Source organism: Mustela nivalis (assembly GCF_964662115.1).
Source record: "Mustela nivalis genome assembly, chromosome: 4".
Classification (NCBI taxonomy): domain Eukaryota; kingdom Metazoa; phylum Chordata; class Mammalia; order Carnivora; family Mustelidae; genus Mustela; species Mustela nivalis.
The window spans coordinates 34,921,140-34,944,034 of NC_139023.1; the positions used below are offsets into that span (position 1 = coordinate 34,921,140).

The 22,895-nt window shown below is 38.2% G+C and overlaps 2 protein-coding genes across 7 annotated transcripts in view; one reads left to right on the forward strand and one right to left on the reverse strand.

The window, feature by feature from the left end:
• SMIM14 (small integral membrane protein 14) overlaps positions 1–18,712 on the forward strand; it is a 74,689-nt gene extending 55,977 nt beyond the window's left edge. For all 6 annotated transcript variants that reach the window (XM_082728906.1, XM_082728907.1, XM_082728908.1 and 3 more), the window contains 3 exons: positions 2,903–2,951; positions 13,148–13,290; positions 15,588–18,712. In XM_082728906.1, coding sequence (XP_082585032.1) covers positions 2,903–2,951; positions 13,148–13,290; positions 15,588–15,620 — 225 coding nt within the window. In that variant the 3' untranslated portion in view covers positions 15,621–18,712. The remainder of the gene's footprint in view (positions 1–2,902; positions 2,952–13,147; positions 13,291–15,587) is intronic.
• LIAS (lipoic acid synthetase) overlaps positions 1–22,895 on the reverse strand; it is a 475,402-nt gene that overhangs the window by 383,159 nt on the left and 69,348 nt on the right. The window lies entirely within an intron of this gene.

Genomic DNA, 22,895 nt, shown 5'->3' on the forward strand with positions numbered 1-22,895 from the left:
CCAATGCGGGACTCCATCCCAGGAACCTGGGATCATGACCTGAGCTGAAGGCAGACACTTAATGACTGAGCCACCCACACGTCCCTAACACTAGATTTTCAACGAAGATAAAAAAGCTTCTATTGGAAGAAGACACCGTTTAGTACTTTCTTAGCCAGAGAGGAAAGTTATGTCAATACTTGGCTTCAGAGGACAAGTTGACTGTCTTATTAGAGGCTAATGTAGGTGGTAACTTCAAGCTGAAATCAAGTGCTTACTGTTCCCCAAATTCTAGGGTTCTTAAGAATTATTCTGATTCTGTTCTGCTGTGCTCTGTAAATGGAACAGCAAAGCCTGCTTGACAGCAGTCTGCTTACAACATGGTTTACTGAATATTTTAAACCCGCTGAGACTTACTGCTCAGAAAAAAAGAGATTCCTTTCAAATTATTACTGCTCCTGGACAATGTACCTGGTTACTCAAGAGCTGTGATGATGATCTCCAACAAAGTGAATGTTGTTTTCATACCTGCTAACACACCGTGGAGTGTCTGCAGCCCATGGATCAGGGAATCGTTTTAACATTCAGGTCTTGTTACTTAAAAAATACATTTCATCAGGCCAGGGCTGCCACACACAGTGATTTCTGTGATGGATCTGGGCAAAATAATAATCTGGTCTCTATTTCCATAAACTGTTTGCTTTTTGTTTTTATATTCCACAATATATGAGATCATATAGTATTTATGTTTTCTTTGTGACTACCTTCACTTAGCCTGATGTCTTCCCAGTCCATCCTTGTTGTTGCAAATGGCTGAGTAATATCCCATTGTGTATGTTTGCCATGTTTTCCTTACCCATTTGTACACTGGTGGACATTTAGCTTGCTTCTATGTCTTGGCTATTGTAAGTAATGTTGCAATGCTGAAATGGGGGGTGCATATATTTTCAAACTAGAACTTTCCTTTTCTTTAGATAAATACCCAGAAGTGGAATTGCTGAATCATACCGTGATTCTATTTTTAATTTTTTGAGGAACTTCCATACTGTTTTCCATAGTGGCTTGCACCAAATTACATTCCCACCAGCATTGCACAAGGGCTCCCTTCTCTCCATGTCCTCATCAACACTTGTTGTTTTTTGTCTTTTTGATAATGGCCATAGAATGTATAATTTTTGAAGTTTTTTGATTAATTCCTTTCATATTTAGGGCTAGGATATACAGCATATTTTTACATTATGATCTGTTTTCCCATTTTAGTTCAAGTAGGACGACTTTTAGAGGTACACACCAAAGCAAGTCCAGTCCTCTTAGAGAACAAATTACAAAATGATTTGTGTAGTTAATTGCAGTAATTGCTTAGATGAGGTTATAATTTGTGTGGCACAGTAGTAATAATCACTAACATTTTTTGGGTTGTTACTACATTTCATATGCATTATCTGTTTTAATTCTCACTAGTACTCAAATATAGGTAACAGTATACCTGATTTACCAGGTGAGGGAACTCAAGCTTAGAAGTATTAAAGACCTTTTCCAAGACCTTGAAACTCTAGAAAGTTGCAGATCCAGACTTAAAGACCAGGTCTTTCTGCAGAGCTCATACTTAACCAGCTAAGCACAACAACTCTGTTGTTGCTTTTCCCCAAGCAACTGCAAGTGTTGAGTTTTTGCTGTAATGCAGAAAGGGTATTATTACAAAGTAACAAGGCTGATTTGAAAAGTTCCATGCTCCTCCTTCTCTTTACTATATAGTCATCTCTATTTTAAGGTTTATCATATTATCGTTTCTAAACATCCTAAAATGTCTCAGCATAGGTGAACATAAAAAGATGATATATGTCTACGATTATTTTTTTCTTTTTACATTTTCTTTTGAAAATTGATAAGCACATGGTTTGCAAATTAAATTGTGGAAAAAGAGACATTGGAAACTTCAACTTTAGTCTCTGTCAGAGTCTACTCCTCCATCCCCTCTCAACCCCTGTGGTATCCATTTTTATTAGTTTCTTATTTATCCAGCCACTGCTTATGCAAATACAAGCAAAAAGGGAGAAAAATAGATTGCTCCCTTTCAAAGATACATTTTCTACAAATAGAATCTGGTTTTTTCTTGATCTGCTTCTAATTTTCAGTGAGAAAAAAATCTCATTAACAGAGTGTACTCTCTAGTCGTGTTCTATAGTTGACAGCTTTTCCTTTGGGAAGTCTATTAACGTGCAGTAGGAGTCTCTATCACAGGTGCTTTTTTTTTTTTTTAAAGATTTTATTTATTTATTTGACAGAGAGAGATTACAAGTAGCCAGAGAGGCAGGCAGATAGAGAGAGGAGGAAGCAGGCTCCCCGCTGAGCAGAGAGCCCGACGCAGGGCTCGAACCCAGGACCCTGTGATCACGACCCGAGCCGAAGGCAGAGGCCTAACCCACTGAGCCACCCAGATGCCCCTGTCAGAGGTGCTTTTTAAAAAAATTCCTTAATTTTGGGGCGCCTGGGTGGCTTAGTGGGTTAAGCCGCTGCCTTCGACCCGGGTCATGATCTCAGGGTCCTGGGATCGAGTCCCGCATCAGGCTCTCTGCTCAGCGGGGAGCCTGCTTCCTCCTCTCTCTCTCTGTTTGCCTCTCTGCCTACTTGTGATCTCTGTCAAATAAATAAATAAAATCTTTTTAAAAAAATTCCTTAATTTAGATAAGTGAACTGCATTAGATCATAGTATATTTGAAAATTATTTTTAGTAGAAAAAAGGCCCCCAAAGCTGGACTACTCTTCAGTGTGGTCTATGTTAGTGTTTGATTCTGCTGGTATTCTGCTGGTATATCTAGTATGGTAACATTCATTAAAAAATAAAACACGACTTTTCTAATAAAGATTATCCCTTGTTGGTTAAGTCCAATGGCTAACTTTCCTTTCTTCTTATTCATTGTAGTTGAGGCAGTCCCAGTCCTACTGCACAGACACGGAATGTCTTCAGGAATGTAAGTAATGATGGGACAGGAGGAACCTTAGCACTGGGGGCAGAATTAGAGGACAGAGAACTGTGAATATTTGTCAGAAATTCTTCTTACAGTTTACTGTTTAAGGAAATGGTTCTCAGTAATGTATTTCCTACATAAATATTTCGTTTTTTAATTAAATTTTTTTTTTTTGCCTCGAAAACAAACTCTGATCATTGAAGAAAATTTTAAAATCATAGATAAGACTTCCAGAATACTAAAAGATAACCATTATTGACAACTTGGTGCAAAACTTTTCAGACCTTTTTCTTGCAAACATATGTGTAACAGCGCACTTTTGGCTGGTCCTACCGGACCATCCAAGGCTACTAGCACAAACCCCTCACCCTTTCTCTATAATCTTTTTACATCTATTGGCAGCTTTGGGAACCTCTGAATGAAGGGAGGAAGCCATTCTTACCTATGGTTTGGAAACTTGGGGCCTTTTGGTTCTGACATTGGCATTTTCAAGAGAGCTTAGGTAGTTGGAAGGTTTCTCAGTGTAGCTTTATGGCAGTGTTGATATACAAAGTGAGAATGTGAGCAGGAAGATGGATCCTGCATTGTGAATATAGCTGAGAGACTTGGTGACTACTTTTTTTTTCTTTTTTAAGATTTATTTTAGAGAGAGAGGGTGCACACAAATAGGGGGAGGGGCAGAGGGAGAGAGAAAGGAAAGGAATAGAAAGGAAAGGAAAATTCCCCACTGAGCACGGAGCCAACTTGAGGCTCTATCTCACAATCCATGGAAGCTAAAACCCAGAGTTGAAGGCTCAACCGACTGAGCCACCCAGTGCCCCTAGACTGGCTATTAGGTGAGACATCTTTTTTTTTTTCAGGATACAGATGACTTGAGGGGAACTAATAACTAACATTTAAGCCAGTTCTGTCGTAGGGCATAATAATTTGACTAAGAACGGAAGTGTGACATTAATGGGAGTCTGAAACCTGGTACAATTAATTTTAAAACACTTAGGAAAATGGAATCACTTTGTGTGTGTTGTTTTTCACTACTGTATTATAAACATATCAGTATATATTTTACTATCTTAAAAAATAGTAACTGACTAAATAATAATACTTTATGGAGATACACCAGTGTTTGTATGTTTGTTTGTTTAAAGATTTTATTTATTTATCTGGCAGGCAGAGATCACAATTAGGCAGAGAGGCGGGCAGAGAGCGAGGTAGAAGCAGGCTCCTTGCTGAGCAGAGAGCCTGATGTGGGGCTCGATCCCAGGACCCCGGGATCATGACTTGAGCCAAAGGCAGAGGCTTTAACCCACTGAGCCACCCAGGCGCCCCTCTTTGTTTAAAAAAAAAAAATTGTTAAAAAAAAATTTATTTTAGAACACAAGCTTATTCATGCAAGCAGGGGAGGGGTCAGAGGGAGAGGGCTAGAAAATCTCAAGCAGACTCCCTGCTGAGTGTAGTACCAGACTTGGACCTTTAGCTTATGACTGTGACCTCATGACCTGAGCCGAAATCAAGGAGTTGGATGCTTAACTGACTTAGCCACCCAAGCGCCCGGGGATATACCGGTGTTTAAATTATTTCCTTACATTGAAATTTTAGGCTGCTCTTATATTTTTTGCTATTACAAATGATAATTGAACAAGCATCCTTTGTATGCACATTTTTAAGTTGTTTTTTTTACCTTCTTCCACTTCACTTTCTCCTACCCTTCACCTCCCTATGGCAATCACCAGTAGTTTCTTTGTGTCTATGAGCTTGTTTTGTTTTGTAGGATTCCACATATAAGTGAGATAATACGGCATTTGTCTTTCTCTGTCTTTCTTATTTCACATCCATCCATGTTGTTACAATGTCAAAATTTCATTGTTTTTGTGGCTGAAAAATATTCTCTTGTATATGTACACCGCACCTTCTTTATCCATTCATTCCTTGATGGACACTTGATTGTTTCCAGCTCTTAGCTCTTGTAAATAGTGCTGCATTGAACATGGGTGTGCATATATATCTTTTTGAATTAATGTTTTCATTTTCCTTGTAAAAAACCAAGAAGTAGAATTGCTGGATCATATAATGGTAGTTCTTGTTTAAATTTTTTGAGAAAACTACATACTGTCTTTCATAATGGCTGCACCAGTTTACCTTCCTACCCACAGTGCACAAGGGCTCTTTTTCTCTATAGTCTTACCAACACTTATTTCCTGTCTTTTGGGTGATAGACTTTCTAATAGGCATAAGATGATACCTCATTATGCTTTTGTTTGCATTTCCTGATGACTAGTGATTTTGATCTGTTGGCCATCTGCGTCGTCTTTGGGAAAATGCCTATTCAAGTCTTCTGATGATTTTTTAATCGGATTGTTTTTTGCTATTGAGCTATATAGGTTCTTTATATATTTTGAATATTAACACAAAAAATATTCAAATATTTGAATATTTATATGATTTGCAAATATTCTCTCCTTTTTTTTTTTTAAGATTTATTTTAGGGGCACCTGGGTGGTTCAGTAGGTTAATCCTCTGCCTTCGGCTCAGGTCATGATCCAGGGTCCTGTGGGATCAAGCCCTGCATTGGGCTCTCTGCTCGGCAGGGAGCGTGCTTCCTCCTCTCTCTCTGCCTGCCTCTCTGCCTACTTGTGATCTCTCTCTCTGTCAAATAAATAAATAAAATTTTTTTTTTTAAGATTTTATTTATTTATTTGACAGAGAGAAATTACAAGTACACTGAGAGGCAGGCAGAGAGAGAGAGAAGGAAGCAGGCTCCCTGTTGAGCAGAGAGCCCGATGCGGGACTCGATCCCAGGACCCTGAGATCATGACCTGAGCTGAAGGCAGCGGCTTAACCCACTGAGCCACCCAGGCGCCCAATAAAATATTTTTTTTAAAAAAGATTTATTTTAGTCATTGAGCATGTGCTCAGTGGGAAGGAGCAGAGAGAAAGGGAGAGAGTCCAAAGCAGATGCTGTGCTGAGCGTGGAACCCGATGCAGGGCTCGATCTTAGGACCCTGAGATCTCAACCTGAGCTGAATGCTTAACTGACTGTACCACCCAGGCACCCCCATCTTTTTTTAAAGAGCAGATATTTTCTTTTATTCAGTAGGTTACCTTTTTATTTTGTTGATTGCTTTCTTTGCTGTGCAGAAGTCTTTTAGTTTGGGGCACCTGGGTGACTCAGTTGGTGAAGCATCTGCATTCGGCTCAGGTCATGATCCCAGGGTCCTGTGATCAAGCCCTGCATCGGGCTCCCTCCTCAGTGAGGAGCGTTCTCCCTTTCCCTCTGCTGCTCTGCCTGCTTGTGCTCTCTAGCGCTCTCTGCCAAATAAATAAATAATATCTTTTAAAAAAAAATGTTTGGTAGAACTCATCAGTAAAGCCATCTGGTCCTGGACTTTGGTTTGTTGGGAGGTTTTTCATTACTGATTCTTCTCCTTACTAGTTATCAGTCTGTTCAGATTTTCTGTTGGTGGCTGCATGTTTCTAGGAATTTATTCATTTCTTGGTATATGATTATATATCAAGAATATGGTATATGATGATTCATACTAGTCTGTTTTCATCCTTTATATTTCTGTACTGTCAGTTGTAACATCTCCTTTTTCATTTCTGATTTTAGCTGGGTCCTGTCCCTCTTTTTCCTGGTTAGTCTGACTAAAGGTTTGTCAGTTTTGTTTATCTTTTCAGAGACTCAGTATTGATCTTTTCTGTTAACTTTTTAATTTATGTATCATTTATTTCTACTCTAGTCTTTGGTATTTCCTTATATCTACTGACTCTGGGCTTCATTTGTTCTTTTTTTCTTTTGGGGTTTAAAATTAGACTTTCCTTATTTCTTGAGGCAGACATTTATCACTCTGACCTTCCCACTTAGAACTTAGAACTTAGAACATTATCACTCTGACCTTCCCACTTAGAACTGCTTCTGCTGCATCCCCTAAATTTGGGTGTTATATTTCCATGTTTGTTTGATTTGGGATATTTTCGGATTCTATGAAAAATTTTTTCTGGGGCACCTAGCTGGTTCAGTCAGTAGAGCATGTAACTTTTGATCTTAGGGTCCTGAGTTCAAGTCCCATGTTGGGTTTGGAGCCTAATTTTAAAAATAATAAATAAATAAAATAAAAGTGGGTGAACACTGTCTTTAAAAAATTTTGTTTTTCTTTAATCTACTGGCTGTTCAGTAGTGTGTTTAATCTCTACATATTGGTGAATTTTCCAACTTTCTTTGTATAGTTGACTTCTAGTTTTATGTTGCTGTGGTCGGAAAAGATCCTTAGTATGATTTCAGTGTGGTCAGCATCTGATTTGTTCTAGAGAATGTTCTGTGTACATTTGGGAAGAATGTGTATTGTGTTGGTTTTGGCTGGAATGTTCTGTGTATACAGTTAAGTCCATCTAGTCTGATGTGTCATTTAAGGCTGATGTTTCCATATTGATTTCCTGTCTAGGTGATCTGTCCACTGATATAAGTGAGGTATTAAAGTCTTCTACTATTACTGTATTGCTGTCTGTTTCTCCATTTAGGTCTGTTATATATTAGGTGTTCCTATAAATATTTGCAAATGTCATATCCTCCTACTGGATTTACCCCTTCGTTATGTAATGCCCTTATTTGTCTCTTACAGTCTTTGTATTAAAATTGATTTTATCTGATATGAGTATAGCTACTCCAGCTTTCTTTTGGTTTCTGTTTGCATGGAATATCTTTTTCTGTGCCTTCACTTTCAGTCTATGTATGTCATTACATTTGAAGTGAGTCTCTTATAGGCAGCATATAGATAGGTCTTGTTTTCTTAATCCATCAGCCACTCTGCTTTTTTTTTTTTCTCCCTCCAAGTAAGCTCTGCACCCAACATGGGGCTCGAATTCATGACCCTGAGATCAAAAGTCACATGCTGACAGAGCCAGCCAGGCTCCCCACCACTCTGTCTTTTGATTGGAGAATTTAGTTTGCTTACAGTTAAAATAATTAGTGATGGGTATATATACTTGCCATTGTGTTCATTATTTTCTGGCTGTTTTTATAGTTCCTTTCTGTTCCTTTCTTCTCTTGCTTTCTTCCTTTGTGGTTTGAGGACTTTCTTTAGTGTTATGCTTATATTTCTTTCTCTTTATCTTCTGTGTATTTACTATAGGCTTTTGTTTTGTGGTTACCATGATACTTACATAAAACAGCTTAGAAGAGTCTATTTTAAGTTGATAACAACTAAAGTGTGATCCCAATAAATCCCCACATTTTAACTCCCCCTCCTACATTTTATGTAAATTTTAAGGCTTTTGGCATAATCCCAAATCACATTTATTAATAGGCTAGTTGCTTATACTTACTATCCTTGAAGCTGAGCTCCACTTTTTTTTGTATCTGACACTAAATACAGCAAGTGCTATTATAGAAGGACTTCAATTGCATTATTAATTATTGTTACTGCTGTGTAAACCGGATGGCCCATTAAATTCTGTAAATACAACAACTTAGAGAAATAGGAGCTAGTACAGTGCTTCACCCAAAGTAGAAATTTTGTCAGATCATTGTCCACTGGTGCAGCCTCTGAACAAGAAGGTAATGGTCATGTGCGGACTTTGTGTTAGATTGTTGGGATACTGGGTGGTGGTTCCTCCAGTCTTGATCTCTTGTATTTTTTCAGTAGCATTCATTAATCTACACTATGCCCTCCGACAAGCAGCTCAAAATTTTTCCCTAGCAGGTTAAGTTAAAACCTGTTCTTCTAGTTGAAAATAATCTTATTGAACTCCTTATGGAAAAACAAGTATATATTACATTTGTGGTATTTACCATGCTCGAACCAGCCGCCCCTTAAACCAAATAAACTCTTTATTTCTTTGAGTGAGATTTTATTTCTTAATCTACATATAAAGACAAAACTTTAGACCTTAAGTATCAATTTAGTTACATTGGCCAGTTTTTCTCTACTGCTTCCTTCAGCATTTGGTGGAAATCCTGTCTGAAAGCCGTATTTTTAAACAGTTTATGCAGTTGTTTCCTGTGGGTGATAGAATTACTTTTCTTTGTATTCTAAATTTTCTCCAGTGAGTTTTTGCTGTTTTCATAAAATACATATTAATTAAGAGTCCCCACAGTCCCTTCTCAATTTCAGTAATTTGCTAGAATGGCTCACAGAACTCAGGAAAACAGTTTACTTACGTTACGAGTGTATCATAAAGGGTATAACTAAAGAACAGTCAGACAGAAGGGTTGTACAGGGCAAGGTATGTGGCGGAGGGGTGCAGAGTTTCCCTGTTTACTCTGGGTGTGCCACTTTCCCAGTACTCCAATATTTTCCAAGTATTCACCAATTAGGAAGCTCTCTGAACCCCACTGTTCAGAGTTTTTATGGAGATTCCATTCTGTAGATGTGAATGCCTAAATCATTGGTCATTGGTGATTAACTCGATCTCCGGCCCCTCTCCTCTCTGGAGGTTAGGGAGTAGAGCTGAAAGTTCCAGCTTTCTAACTATATGGTCCAACTCTGGCAAGCAGACCCCATCCTGAAGCTCTCAAGAGGCCCATCAAGGTCACCTCATTAGTGTAGATTCAAGTTTATTATTAGTAACAACAAATGACATTTCTCTCCTGTCTCTCAGGAAATTCCAAGGGTTTTAGGATTTCTTTGCCAGGAACTGGAATGAAAACCAAATCTGTATTTCTTATTAGATCACAGTACTCATTGTGCCTGCCATGGTATCATATTGCATGTATTTGAGATGATTTAATTGAATATGGAGCTCATGACTTTGTGTGGTAGCAGAATTTAGCTGCAATGTGTTAGCAGATTCAGTTGCCGCATGATTCTTTATATTGAGCTAACCTCCGCTTCATTGTGGTGTTCACCTATAGTTTTGCTGTCTAGAGCAGTACAGAGCAAGTCTGCTCGCTCTTCCAAAAGACTGTCTTTCAGATAAAGCGTTATATGGAAACCGGCTCTACCACTAACGTGATTCTGGAGTAAATCAACTTGAAAACAGGTAGCTGTGCTGGAGATAATGTAATTATTCTCTACAACCCCAAAATTATGGAGTGAAAAACCTTCTGGTGCTACTGTGCCACATTCACTCTTGTTCTTTTTCTACTTTTCCACTGGAAACCTGTATCAATTTATAGAAATAATCCTTTGGGATCCACCAGCTCTTAGAGCCTCCCTCTCTACTCTTTCATCTTCCTGGTATCCAGCTAAGTTAATGGCTTTATTGTGACTATTCCCTTTGTAAGCTATGTGTAATACATTTGCTTGTAACTAAAGACTTAAACTTTAAGCAAAATAGAATGCTGTACTTTCATGTAGAGTCCTTTTACATTTTTTTATTTCATGTCTTTCCAGACCTAGAATAAAAAGCATTTACTCTCTTAAGACAAAGTTTCTAGACAGTAAGGAAACAGATTTTGTAACTCCCATGTGATTGTGCCCCTGATATTTGTAAGTGCCAAAAAGTTATCACACTAAAAACCACAGTGGTGGGGCCGCCTGGGTGGCTCAGTGGCTTAAGCCTCTGCCTTCGGCTCAGGTCATGAGATCAGGGTCCTGGGATTGAGCCCCTCATCGGGCTCTCTGCTCAGTGGGGGGCCTCCTTCCTCCTCTCTCTGCCTACTTGTGATCTCTCTCTCTCCCTCTCTCTCAAATAAATAAACAATCTCAAAAAAAGAAAACTCACTTAGAAAAAAAAGCCAAACAGGGCACCTGGGTGGCTCAGTGGGTTAAGCCGCTGCCTTCCGCTCAGGTCATGATCTCGGGGTCCTGGGATTGAGTCCTGCATCAGGCTCTCTGCTCAGCAGGGGGCCTGCTTCCCTTGCTCTCTCTCTGCCTACTTGTGATCTCTTTCTGTCAAATAAATAAATAAAATCTTTAAAAGAAAAAACAAACAAAAACACACACACACAGTGGCCAGAGCCTATCCACCTCTCTTTACTGACTTTAAAATAGCTGCTCCTTCGGGCTCCTGGCTGGATCAGTCAGAAGAGCGTGTAACTCTTCATTTCTGGATAGTAACTTTCAAGCCCCATGGTGGATGTAGACGTTACTTAAATAAAACTAAAACTTTTTTAAAAAAAGGGTTTTTTAAAAGCTGTTCCTTATAGTTGTTTGTTTTCACTGCATGTATGTAGTCTGAAGGAATTTGAGTAGCATACCCGTTTTGAGACTTGATGAAGTGTCTTGTCATAGGGACTGCAGATAATCACAGAAAGCCTTCAGTGATTCCATTCATCTCTGTTTCTGAATATTTCAGCAAGTCCAAGTCAGTTCAGATACCTAGTATCTCTAATCATGAAAGATCATGATCTCAGGGTTATGGGATCAAGCCCCGCATCTGGCTCCCTGCTCAGCGGGGACTCCGCTTTTCCCTCTCCCTCTGCCTGCTGCTCCCCCTACTTATTCTCTCTCTCTGTGTGTCAAATAAATAAAATCTTTAAAAATAATAATAAAAATAAATAAATAAAAGCCAGGAAGAGGAGAATAAGCATATATGGAGTCGTAAGTGTAAGAAAGAAAGTAGTAGTCAGGCAAGACAAAGGAAGAAAGTGTTTTAAAAGGAGAGAATGGTCCTGGAAAATGAGCTCTATAATTATCCATGAGACTTAGAAGCATGGAGAGGTATAGGCGACCTTTTGAAGAGCTGTTTCCAGGATGGAGGTGGGTACCCGCCTGAAGGGGTGAATGGGAGGTAGTGAAATGTAGTCATTTCTTAAGCTGTTAGCTTTGATAGCTGGGCAAGGAAAGGGTTTGAGGGAGGGATTTGTTTCCCCCCAAGTAGGGAAAGTTGATGTGTTTAAGTGATTTACAGGATGGCTGCAACGGGGAGCGGTGTTGAATACATAAGAGAGTAGGTAATGGATAAGATCTCTGCAAGAGAGATGTGATCTAAAGCCAAGTGGAGAAATTGTCTTAGTTACGAGGGAGGCACGTTTAATATAGTTGGAGAGAACAAAGAAAGGAATGGGTATGTTACAGAGGAAAAAAATACTAATGCATTGTGTGATAACACCGTTTTGGTGACCTGGAGTCCTGTTATTTTCTGTTTCTGGGGAAGTGATGGGGGCTTGGACAAGAGGCCACATTCCTCTCCAGCCTGGGCCAGCGGAGCAATTGCTTGACTGTTGTTCCTTTTGGTCACTAACCCTTGGCCTCAGTAAGGCCACCCATCCCTTCCCTTGCTTGGGAGTGAGACCTGGGCCCATGTACCCCAGTTTCGTGCATCAGCTTAGTTTCAATGTCTTGTCTGTATTTCTTCTTTTTCTCCAGGCGGGGAAACTAAACTAAACAGTTAGAGTCCTGGTGAACTATTTTAGTAACCATGTAGATACACTGTTTTTCTTTAGAAATCTAATCTTTAATTTTCATTTTTGGCAACCGAGTTCTCTAATGTACCTCAACGATAAGTTTGTTTTATTTATTAGAAACTTGTTAAGCTCATACTGTGGGCCAAGCACTAGGCTAGGTACTTGTTATAATGGATTAAATAAGATATGGCTGCCTCAGGCAGCTGGGAGAGACCAACACACACAGCCCTGACAATTTTCTTTTGATAAATGCATAGACTTTAGAATATCTAGATCTGAATCCAACTTCTTTTTGCAAAAACAAAGGCCAAATTATTACTCTTTGTTTGAGAATATCATGAAATTCATTTATATATTATACAACCCAGATAATCCCTTTTCCTTATACTCTGTTATTTTTTCATGCTGCTTCTGTAATTAAAATGCAGAATTCTTCCGTCCTGAAGTAGAGTGTTTTTACTGTATATCAGGTGGTCTTAATCTGGGTTTTATAGATCTCAACGTGTCTAGGGATTGGTGGTTTTTTGCATTTATGAACCTTCCAAATTATATGCAAAATTGAGTGTGTATACATGAGTTCTTAGAGTAGAAAGAATCCGTAATTTTTCTAAATGCTCAAAGAATTCTATCACACCAAAATATTAAGAACCACTAGACTATTAAAATCCTTATGTAATATAGGTTTTGTCCTATGACTGTTTTATACCATTAACCATTTAGATATTCTCACAAGAGGAAAGGGAAGTTGAAGATGTATTTCATAATTGCATTTCTTAAAGTTATTTATACAACTTTTAATATTGATACAATTTTTGAAATTGGCATTTAAATATTGGAATTTCTTTTTATATTATCTAACAATGTTATAACCATGCTACAGTTTTTTTTTGCAAATATATTTTTTGTTTGTCTTTAGTACCAGGGCCCTCTGGTGATAATGGCATCAGTATTACCATGATCTTGATGGCCTGGATGGTTATTGCAGTGATCTTGTTTCTACTGAGACCTCCTAATCTAAGAGGATCCAACCTAACGGGCAAGCCAACCAGTCCTCATAATGTAAGTGTTGTGGATTAGAAATTCATTTGGATAAGGGAGGGGTATGGCCTGGAAATGGGAGGAGTTTGTTTTGACTGAAATACCAGAATTAGCAAAAGGAAGATTTAACTCACGGAGTAAGTTCTTGCCGTGGAGTCCTTATAAATCTTGCAACGCCAAATAGCTTAGTCTTCAAGGAGTTACATAGAAAAGCACAGACCTGTAGCCCAAAGAGAATTTTAAAACACATTCCAATCTTCACTCACATTCCAGTCTTTCTTAATATAAAAAAAAAAAATCCAGTTTGTAAGAAACCACAGCAGTATTCTCAAATCTCAGTCTTCCACTCCCCAGTTCCTCACAGTTAGTCCCTTCAGCTTCCTAAATTCTCTCACTAGCTCACTAGTTCAAATGTTTTTCCCTCTACTTCAGTTTCTCCCCTTCTTTCTTAGCTGTTAAATACAATAGAGGACCTGAGCCTGTCTGGTGAAATCCCTTTTTCCTCTTGTTTTCCCATCCAATTTCTCTTAAACTCTTCCATTTCTGCATAATAGGTCAACTGAACTGACGAAGGAGAAGTAGGATCATTCATGTTAGTAAACCTTGATAGTCCTGATAACTACCATTTTTAGAACCTTCTAGATAAAAAAACATGATAAATAAAGTGACCCAACAGGGAGTTTTTGGTGCTGTCTTTAACAGAAACTTCATGGAAGGATTCCTTTTAATCGTTTGGAGAATGGGTATTTATATTTTTTCTTTTCTATTTGTCTTGGATATTACTTCCTTAAAGATATTTACATGGTGAATTCACTTGTTGAACACCAAATTATCCCACTGATTCCCTTCTCCAATCTTCACCATGTGGAATTCCTAAAATAACTTCTTTTTTTCCACAGTCTTGTATTGCTAATATTAGAAGTTGAGTTAAACTAACTCTTTACGTGGGAGAAAGCAAATGTGGAATGATAATTGGTCAGTGCTTTGGTTTGTTTAGGAAAGGAACATTTAGATACATAGCCATGCTGACATTAAGAAAGAAGGCATCATTAGCTCTATATAAAAAGCCTTAAATTTTTTTTTCTTTGTTTCTTTTGGAGAAGAAGGTATCCATAAAATAGCGTGTATGTTATCCTGGTAAGATGCTTTCTTCTTGGTATTTTTTCTTACTTTCTAGGTATAGTTTTATTACTTTCATATCAGAGAGCAACTTCCTCAACATTTGCAGCTAAAGAAATCCAACTTAATAACCTGGCCTAGAAGCCATCGAAAGGGACAGAAATTTAAGATGACAGCCCCAAAACCTTATTTCATCATAGCTCAGCAGTTCTTGGCTAGTAGGCCCACTGCCCTAAGGAGTAAACAAGAAAACATACTAATTTCGAGTAGAAAATTGACCAGCCTCCACCAGCACCTCCTGTAATGTGTCACAATAAATAAATGGCATCTCCCTGAAGATTCCTAAAAACTTTGAACTTTCCCTTCCAGTTCACATACTTTCTCTTGCAAGTAACAGTGATCAGCTCTGCTTGGTTTAAACAAGTGGCTCTATTGGTTCACACATTAGGATATCCAGAGAAGTAGGATTAGTGTTTGGATTTTTAAACAACATCACCAGAGGGGGCGCCTGGGTTGCTCAGTGGGTTAAGCCTCTACCTTCCGCTGAGATCATGATCTCAAGGTCCCAGGATCGAGCCTCACATCAGGCTCTCTGCTCAGCAGGGGGCCTGCTTCCCCTTCCCTCTCTGCCTGCCTCTCTGCCTACTTGTGATCTCTCTGTCAAATAAATAAATAAAATCTTAAAAAAAAACCACACAAACCAAAAACAATATCATCAAAGACCTACTTTCTTTCTTCAGCCATCAGCTTCGCTCCAAAGTGAGCTCCCTTTGTGGTCACAGAATGCCTGCCAGTAGCAACAGGGGCCACATGCTTCCTTATTGACCTTCGGTAGGGAGAAACAAGAGTCTCTACCTTACTTTGTAATGTGCTCGGTCACCCTGAGCCAGAGGGATGGTGCCATCTTTATTGATGTAAATGTCACCTCTGGAGCTGTCAGGGAGAGCAGTGTCATCCAAATCATTTTACTGTTACATAGTTTCCCTTTCTTCCATACCACAGGGAGGAGTGAGACAAACGTTGGTGAATTATAGTGTTAATCTAGTGTTCCCTGGTGTAACAGCACAAGAGAAGTCCAAATAAGTATATGATTAGGGATTGGAGGGTGGGGGTCATGTCTTCAGTTCTTATTATGTGCTAGATCAGTTGCACTAGGATTCAAGAAGTCGGTTCCATAATTTCTGTCTTTCTAATGCCAGGGACAAGATCCACCAGCCCCTCCTGTGGACTAACTTTGTGATATGGGAAGTGAAAATAGTTAACACCTTGCACGACCAAATGAACGAAGATGACCAGAGTACTCTTAACCCCATTAGACTGTTTTTCCTTTTGCATCTGCAATATGGGATGGTATTGTTTTCATGAGCTTCTAGAAATTTCACTCGCAAGCTTATTTTTGCTTCCTGTGTTATCACCATTCCTTTTTACAGTATATTTGAGTAAATGATTATATTAAAAACTTTACATGGGCCTTTTTGGTTATCCTCAACTTAAACATTCCACTCATTCTATTTGTAACTGTGATCATAATTTTTTTGTGATGATTTCTGGCCTGATTGAAGGAAATTTGGGATCCTGCCTTTAAATATTTTAAATAGTTTTGATAGGTTTTTAAAATTGCTTTTTTTTCATAAGGTATTTATAAAGTTACTTGGTGTTCTCTGAGATTGTATGAAAAAAAAATTAGAACCACACTGTATTTACATTTACCTTAATAGTTTATTTGTGGGTAGCAGTTTTTTCTAGTTCTTGGGACTGTGGCAGCCTTTGGAATATTTTCCAGATCTGTGTCATCCACTACAACTGGCTTATGTAGCTAGAAAAAAGAGGGGAGAAGAAATGAAATAGTTGTTTACTAAATTTTCTATTCCCACAAAAATGTCTAATATTAGGAGAACTTTAAATAAGCATGATTTAAATATGGTGGGTGATTTACAGTCCATTTTAGCCTTATAAGGTTCATGAAAGGAGGAAAAAAGTTAACGCTTTCTGCCTTTGCCAGGTATATTCTATACAGTAATAATTTAAGCTATAATTTATTTGTTAAATGGGTGCCTCTCAGGAACCTTTTCTGTTCTAACTCTTCCCTGTTAAATGGAACTCTGAAAGCTGTATTGGGGCCTATTTGGTTGCTGACATTTGAATGCTGTTTACTTATTTAGCCTATTTTTTTCTGTGAAGAAAAAATTGAGTCTTTTGTTACCCTTCTAACTTCAGAAAATATTTGATGGTTTACTCCAAGGGAAAAAGAGGAAAATGAAAAAGCAATCAAGGATCTTTTTTCTCACCCCTTATCTCATTCTTTTCTAGTAATAAGATGGATTGGGGTGGGGAGGAACATTATTATAAGTAAAATTTTGAAATGTATAAAAAGTAAAAGGTTGTATTGTTTTGCTCAGTTTGAAAGAAAATGAAAACAAATGGCATAAATACAAGTCTGGCATGACCTATGTGGTTATGGAATTTTTTTCTTAGCAAGTGATTACAGATGGTTTATGGGGGCTAGAAGATATTTTGCTATCGATGTAAGGATTTTCCCCCCAGATCAGTCTAGCTTTTCACTGTTACCGATCTGAGAAATTACATGTATGAATTAATAAACTTCTCTATATCATTGTACTGTTTAATAGAGTCTCTGATACAATTGTGTGATGCTCCTAGGGTATTTTTCCCCCCTTTATTATGATTACATTTTAGGCCATAAACTTTTTAAGGGCTTCATTTCCTTATATAATCCAATATTGACTGCCTGCATTCCTTCCGTGGATCTTAGCTTTGAGCTCAATTTCTTGACATAGTGTCATCTATTCTTAGTTACTAATTGCTAATTGAGGGGTATCATAACACAGGTAAGTCAAATCTTAGATAAGGGAGCACCATAGATTTAAATCTTCCTCTTGCTGTGGCCTACTGGAAGCGTTCTCAGCTTTACAGCTGTTAGAGTATTCAATGTGGAAAGGGCAGGGATGGCATAGGTTGGAGTTAAATCTCTATAAGCATTCCTTTTTCTGCCCTTGGCCCCTGGACTTTGAAGGCTTGCACATACATCCTAGCAGTCTGTTCTCTAAGCTGCTAGAAAGCCAGCCTCTGGCAGAGATGCTGATGCATCCACTGAATCTGTGGCTCACAAGTAATTGAGAATTGGCTTTGGTTGAAGCCAGTTGGCCTTGACGAGGAAACAAGAGTGTCTAGTGTTAGTTGGCTAGAGACCTACAAATCTAGATTCTCATTCCTGGTTCTTCATTTCTGTCACATACACTTAATTGACAGTACATCTAGTATATTAACCTTTTCTATATGGACTGTCTAATTAGGAACAAAAGTTCCTAGAGAAATACTTAGTTTTGGGGTTTTTTTGCTTGTAAAATTTCTCTGCATTCCTGAGAAAGACCGCATACTACTGCTTATAAAGTATTCCTGTTAACCTAACTAGTAATTTATATTACTCTATTTAATTCTTAAAGCTTCTACATGTGGCCTTTTTATTGAGCACACTCTTACTCATTACTTGGCTTATATTCACCGGAACTGTGGCTACCATTCATTTTTAAATAATCTGGAGAAAGGAAAGATAAAGCTTCATATTTTAGTCACTTTGGGCTCTTAAATGTTCCACAAATAACAATAAGTTTATTTTGTTTGAGAGTCATGTAATGTCCCTTATGCAAAATAATGATTTCTAGCTTTCCATATGGAAAAAGTTAACATTGGAACTGTGTATAGTAAAAGTTTATCATGTATCTATCCAAGCACTATCCCATGGCCAGCAAGTCATATTTTAAATAAACTTGCAGAAATTTTCTAAAGTAACTATACGGTTCAGCTAGTCCATGGTCACTTTTAGTGTCATCGTGGTATGTGATGTGATAGTGTTTATAGAATGACTGAATTCTTTTATTTTCAAAGGAACCTTGGAAATGTATCACTCTGAATTAAAGCCTGTCACTCTAAATAAACATGCTAAAATTTGACCAGCTCGTCAGCTTAAGACACAAAACAGCAACTTGAGGAGAAATGAAGAGTTTACACTTAAGGGGTTAAATTTTTGTTGTTGCAATAGTAGATTTAGTCTTAACATGATATTTCTAAATGAAGAGCATATGTATTTGTTACCATGTCTAATGATTACTTTGTTAAAAGCGAAAGTGGTCATGTGATGTACTAAGTATGAATTGCTGTTTTTCAATGTTTAAGTCATGCCAAACAAATCATGTCTGTGCCATCCAGGGTTTATTGTAATCTTTTACTGAGTACTTGGACTGGGATAAAGGGCTTGTACTATGCACTTTTTATTAATGAATAAATAGAAAACATTAGTAACGTATTGTTTTCTGTTTGGCTTTTTTGGGGAAATGAATCTTTTGCTTAGTAGAACGTTTACATCCTTTATTAAATGGTGTCCTTGTAAGACTTTTTACCCCTAACTGAAGACCTTCCACAGAGAGAACTTTAAGTTACAAGAAAAATATGTATGTAATAGCAGTGGGGCCAATATTCAGAAGTAGGGAGTCTGAGAATCTCTAGATCACAATTACATTTCTTTACTTACTCTTTTATTTTTTAATTTCCTCCTAGAATACAGTGTTAATATACCTATGCTTTGAAGGAATAATAATTAATAATGTTAATTATGTTTTTGAGCAGGCCTATGTTACTTCAAGGGAGCAAGATGTGTAACTGTACAAACACACACACAAGTAAAGATCTGCTTTTTGTCTTGTGACCTGGAATGCACACAGATACCAAAGATCATTAATCCCCACATACACGTAAAAATGGTAAAATTGCCCTGGCATGGGTCAGTGTCTGTGTGATACTTAAGTGTTCTTTAAAATAGCGAAATGTGTGAGACATATAATTTTCGGGAGATAATTAATGATTTCAATCTAAAATTTGTCATGAATGTCAATATATACCTGAACCCCTGTAAAACTAAGTTTTCATTAAATGGTTCTGCAGTATTAATTTTCCTCTCAGAAAGTAGAATTCTCATAAGTTTTTTTGCTTCCTGCCATTTCATCTGATAGTTGTCTCAGTTCCAAATCTGTTAAGAGTCAATTTTTCTCGCCACCAAGAAGTTCCATAAACACCAGCCGAGATTATGATGCTCTCACATTTTTAAAAATTGGAGTTATCAAAGTGATCTTTTCCCCTGGGCAACTTAACTTTGCATATCTTTTCTCATACAAATAGACTATGTCAGTTCAATAAACATTTCAACATTGTATTTATTTCTGCTTTAAAATGGGTGTTATTCAGGGGTGCCTGGGTGGCTCAGTGGGTTAAGCCTCTGCCTTCAGCTCAGGTCATGATCTCAGGGTCCTGGGATCAAGCCCCGCATCGGGCTCTCTGCTCAGAAGGGAGCCTGCTTCCCCTTCTCTCTCTGCCTGCCTCTCTGCCTGTTTGTGATCTCTCTCTCTGTCAAATAAATTTCAAAAATCTGTAAAAACAAACAAACAAACAAAAAAAACAACCCCCCCCAATAAAATGGGTGTTATTCAGAATTATGTTACAAAAAACATTTTAAACCATCAGATGCCAGATTAAGACGTTTTGTGAAAGGGGGGTAGAAGATGTTTGGGAAGCAGGGAGTAGATAGGGATGAAGAATAATATGAGTAGCTTTTTTTTTTTAAAGATATGTTTTTTATTTATTTGACAGAGAGAGAGATCACAAGTAGGCGAAGAGGCAGGCAGAGAGAGAAGGGGAAGCAGGCTCCCTGCCGAGCAGAGAGCCTGATGTGGGGTTCAATCCAGGGACCCTGAGATCTTGACCTGAATCAAAGGCAGAGGCTTAACCCACTGAGCCATCCAGGTGCGCCTATGTGTAGTTTTAAGAATAAAGCAACTTTCATGTCAAGAAAGAATATTCCTGGGGTGCCTGGGGGGCTTAGTCGGTTGAGTATCCAGCTCTTGATTTCCATTCAAGTCATGATCTCAGGGATGTGGGACTGAGCTGTGCTTTGGGCTCTGTGCTGGTGGGGAGTCTGCTTGGGATCCTCTCTCCCTCTCCCTCTGCCTTGCCCCCTCTAAAATAATAAATAAATCTTTTTAAAAACCATATTCCCTTTTATAACACTCTGCTTATTTCCAGGAAGTTTAGGGATGAGAAAAAAATATAACCCCTGCAATACTAGAGGCCTTACTACTTCTTAAATATTTGGTTCCCATACTGCTCATAACCTCAGACACTCAGGCTATGTTATGATGATGAATGGATTTGAATCGCATTGCCTTTATTCATTTTGAAGAACTGAGCACAGTTTCTCAAAGAGGACAAGTACTACATAGCAGATTCAGCATTATGGAAAAAGTCTACTATTTTGCTGTTTTTGTTGTTGTTTTTTAACATTTTATTTGTTTATTTGAAGGGGGCAGAGCACAGAGGGGGAAGCAGATTCCCTGCTGAGCGGAGAGCTGATGCAGGGCTTGATCCCAGGACCCTGGGATCCATGACCTGTAGTCATGTAATTGTAATAATTGTCTCATGTGCAGTAAAAATATTTAGCATTGCTAATAGTGTTGAGCCCTGGAGGAAAAGTCTTCAAGTAGCTTTGTGTGAGGTGGGCTTAAGGTAAATAATTCATTCAGATCTTTAGCTTTTCTTACATCTAAAAGATAGCATATAGTTTATAGCATATAGCTTATAGTGATTCTCAAACTTTCTGGTTTGGAGACCCCAAAGAATTTTTGTTTATATGCATTGTTTTATGTATCAATATATACTGTATCCAAAATTAAAACAGAACATTTAAAAGCATTACGTATTTTAAAATAACAATATACCCAATACATGTTAACATGAAGGTTTTTGTGAAAAAAACCATTTTCCAAAATGAAAACTTAGAAGACTGGCATGTTTTACATTTTTGCAAATCTCTTCAATAGTTGGCTTACGAGAAGTCTGGGTTATTATTATTTTCTTTTAAGATTTATTTATTTGAGGGGCACCTGGATGGCTCAGTGGGTTAAAGCCTCATGATCCCGGGGTCCTGGGAGCAAGCCCCACATCGGTCTCTCTGCTCGGCAGGGAACCTGCTCTCCTTCCTCTCTCTGCCTGCCTCTCTGCCTACTTGTGGTCTCTGTCAAATAAATAAATAAAATCTTAAAAAAAAAATATTTATTTATTTGAGAGAGAGTAGGGAGGGGCAGAGGGAGAGGGAGAAAATTTCCAGCAGAAATGTGGAGTGAGCAGGGAGCCTCATGGCGGACTTGATCTCATGACTCCAATATCATTACCAAGAGCCAGACGCTTAACCAACTGAGCCATCCAGGTGCCCCAGGTTAGATTTCTACTTCTACATTCAATATGTTCGTTCCCTTCTTGTGAGACTGTGTGAATATTAGTTTTTGACAACTAAATGAATGATGGTATTTTGAGCAGTCTATACTAAGGAAAAATTATGTAACTGTTGGACTGTCTACTTACTTCGAACCATTAGTTTCCTCATTTACTTATCAAATATGGTACCACTTTACAGAATGCTGAAGTAAATATCAAATGAAATGTTTGTAAAAATGTTAAGTCCTAAATAAATACTGTATATAAAGGCCCTCACCATCCCAACACATACACATATACCCTCTCCCTTTTCAAAACCTCAAGTTGTACAGATATTAGGTATTTAGGGGGGCACTTCTATTGAATTTCTGTTGGAAAGAATTCACTCTAAGAATGGACAGTGGCACATTTAGGCCAGAGTCTGGCACAAGAAAAACATTAAAGATTAAAACATTAGGGACCCCTGGGTGTTTCAGTCAGTTAAGCGTCTGCTTTTGGCTCAGGTCATGATCCTAGGGTCCTGGGATCAAGTCCCGCATCAGGCTCCCTTAGTGAGAAGCCTGCTTCTCCCCCTCCCACTCCCCCTGTTTGTCTTCCCTCTCTCACTGTCTCTCTGTCAAATAAATAAATAAAATAAAATAAAAAAAGATTAAAACATTAAATAGAATGTCAGTGTCCAATCAATATTTTAAAATCTTTGAAAGGTAAACTGGAAAGCAAATTCATTTTGACTAATAGGTGAATAAATTCATTGCAGTAAAAGCTAAAGAGCAAACTAATTAGACTAATAGTTCTCAACATTGGCAGCACTTTGAGAGCTTTAAAAACCTGGTGCTTTGACTCCACACCTCAGAGATTGTGGTATGGGGTTTGACCTAAGCATCTGTAGGTAATTCCAGTAGCAACTAAGGATAAGAACTCTTGGCATTAAGAATGCTATGCCTTGGGGCACCTGGGCGCCTCAGTTGGTCAAATGTCTGACTCTTGATTTCTGTTCAGGTCATGATCTCTGGGTGGTAAGATCAAGCTTAGGTCCAGCCCCCCAACAAGCCCTGTCTAGCCCCACCTCAAGCTCTGAGATCAGTGGGGAGTCTGCTCAAGATTCTCTCTCTCTCTGCCCACCTCCCCACAGTCTCTCTCTAAAATCAACAAATCTTTTGAAAAAGAATGCTAAAGCTTGTTTTTAGTTCCAGAGATGGAAAACTAAACAAAAGCATAAAATAATT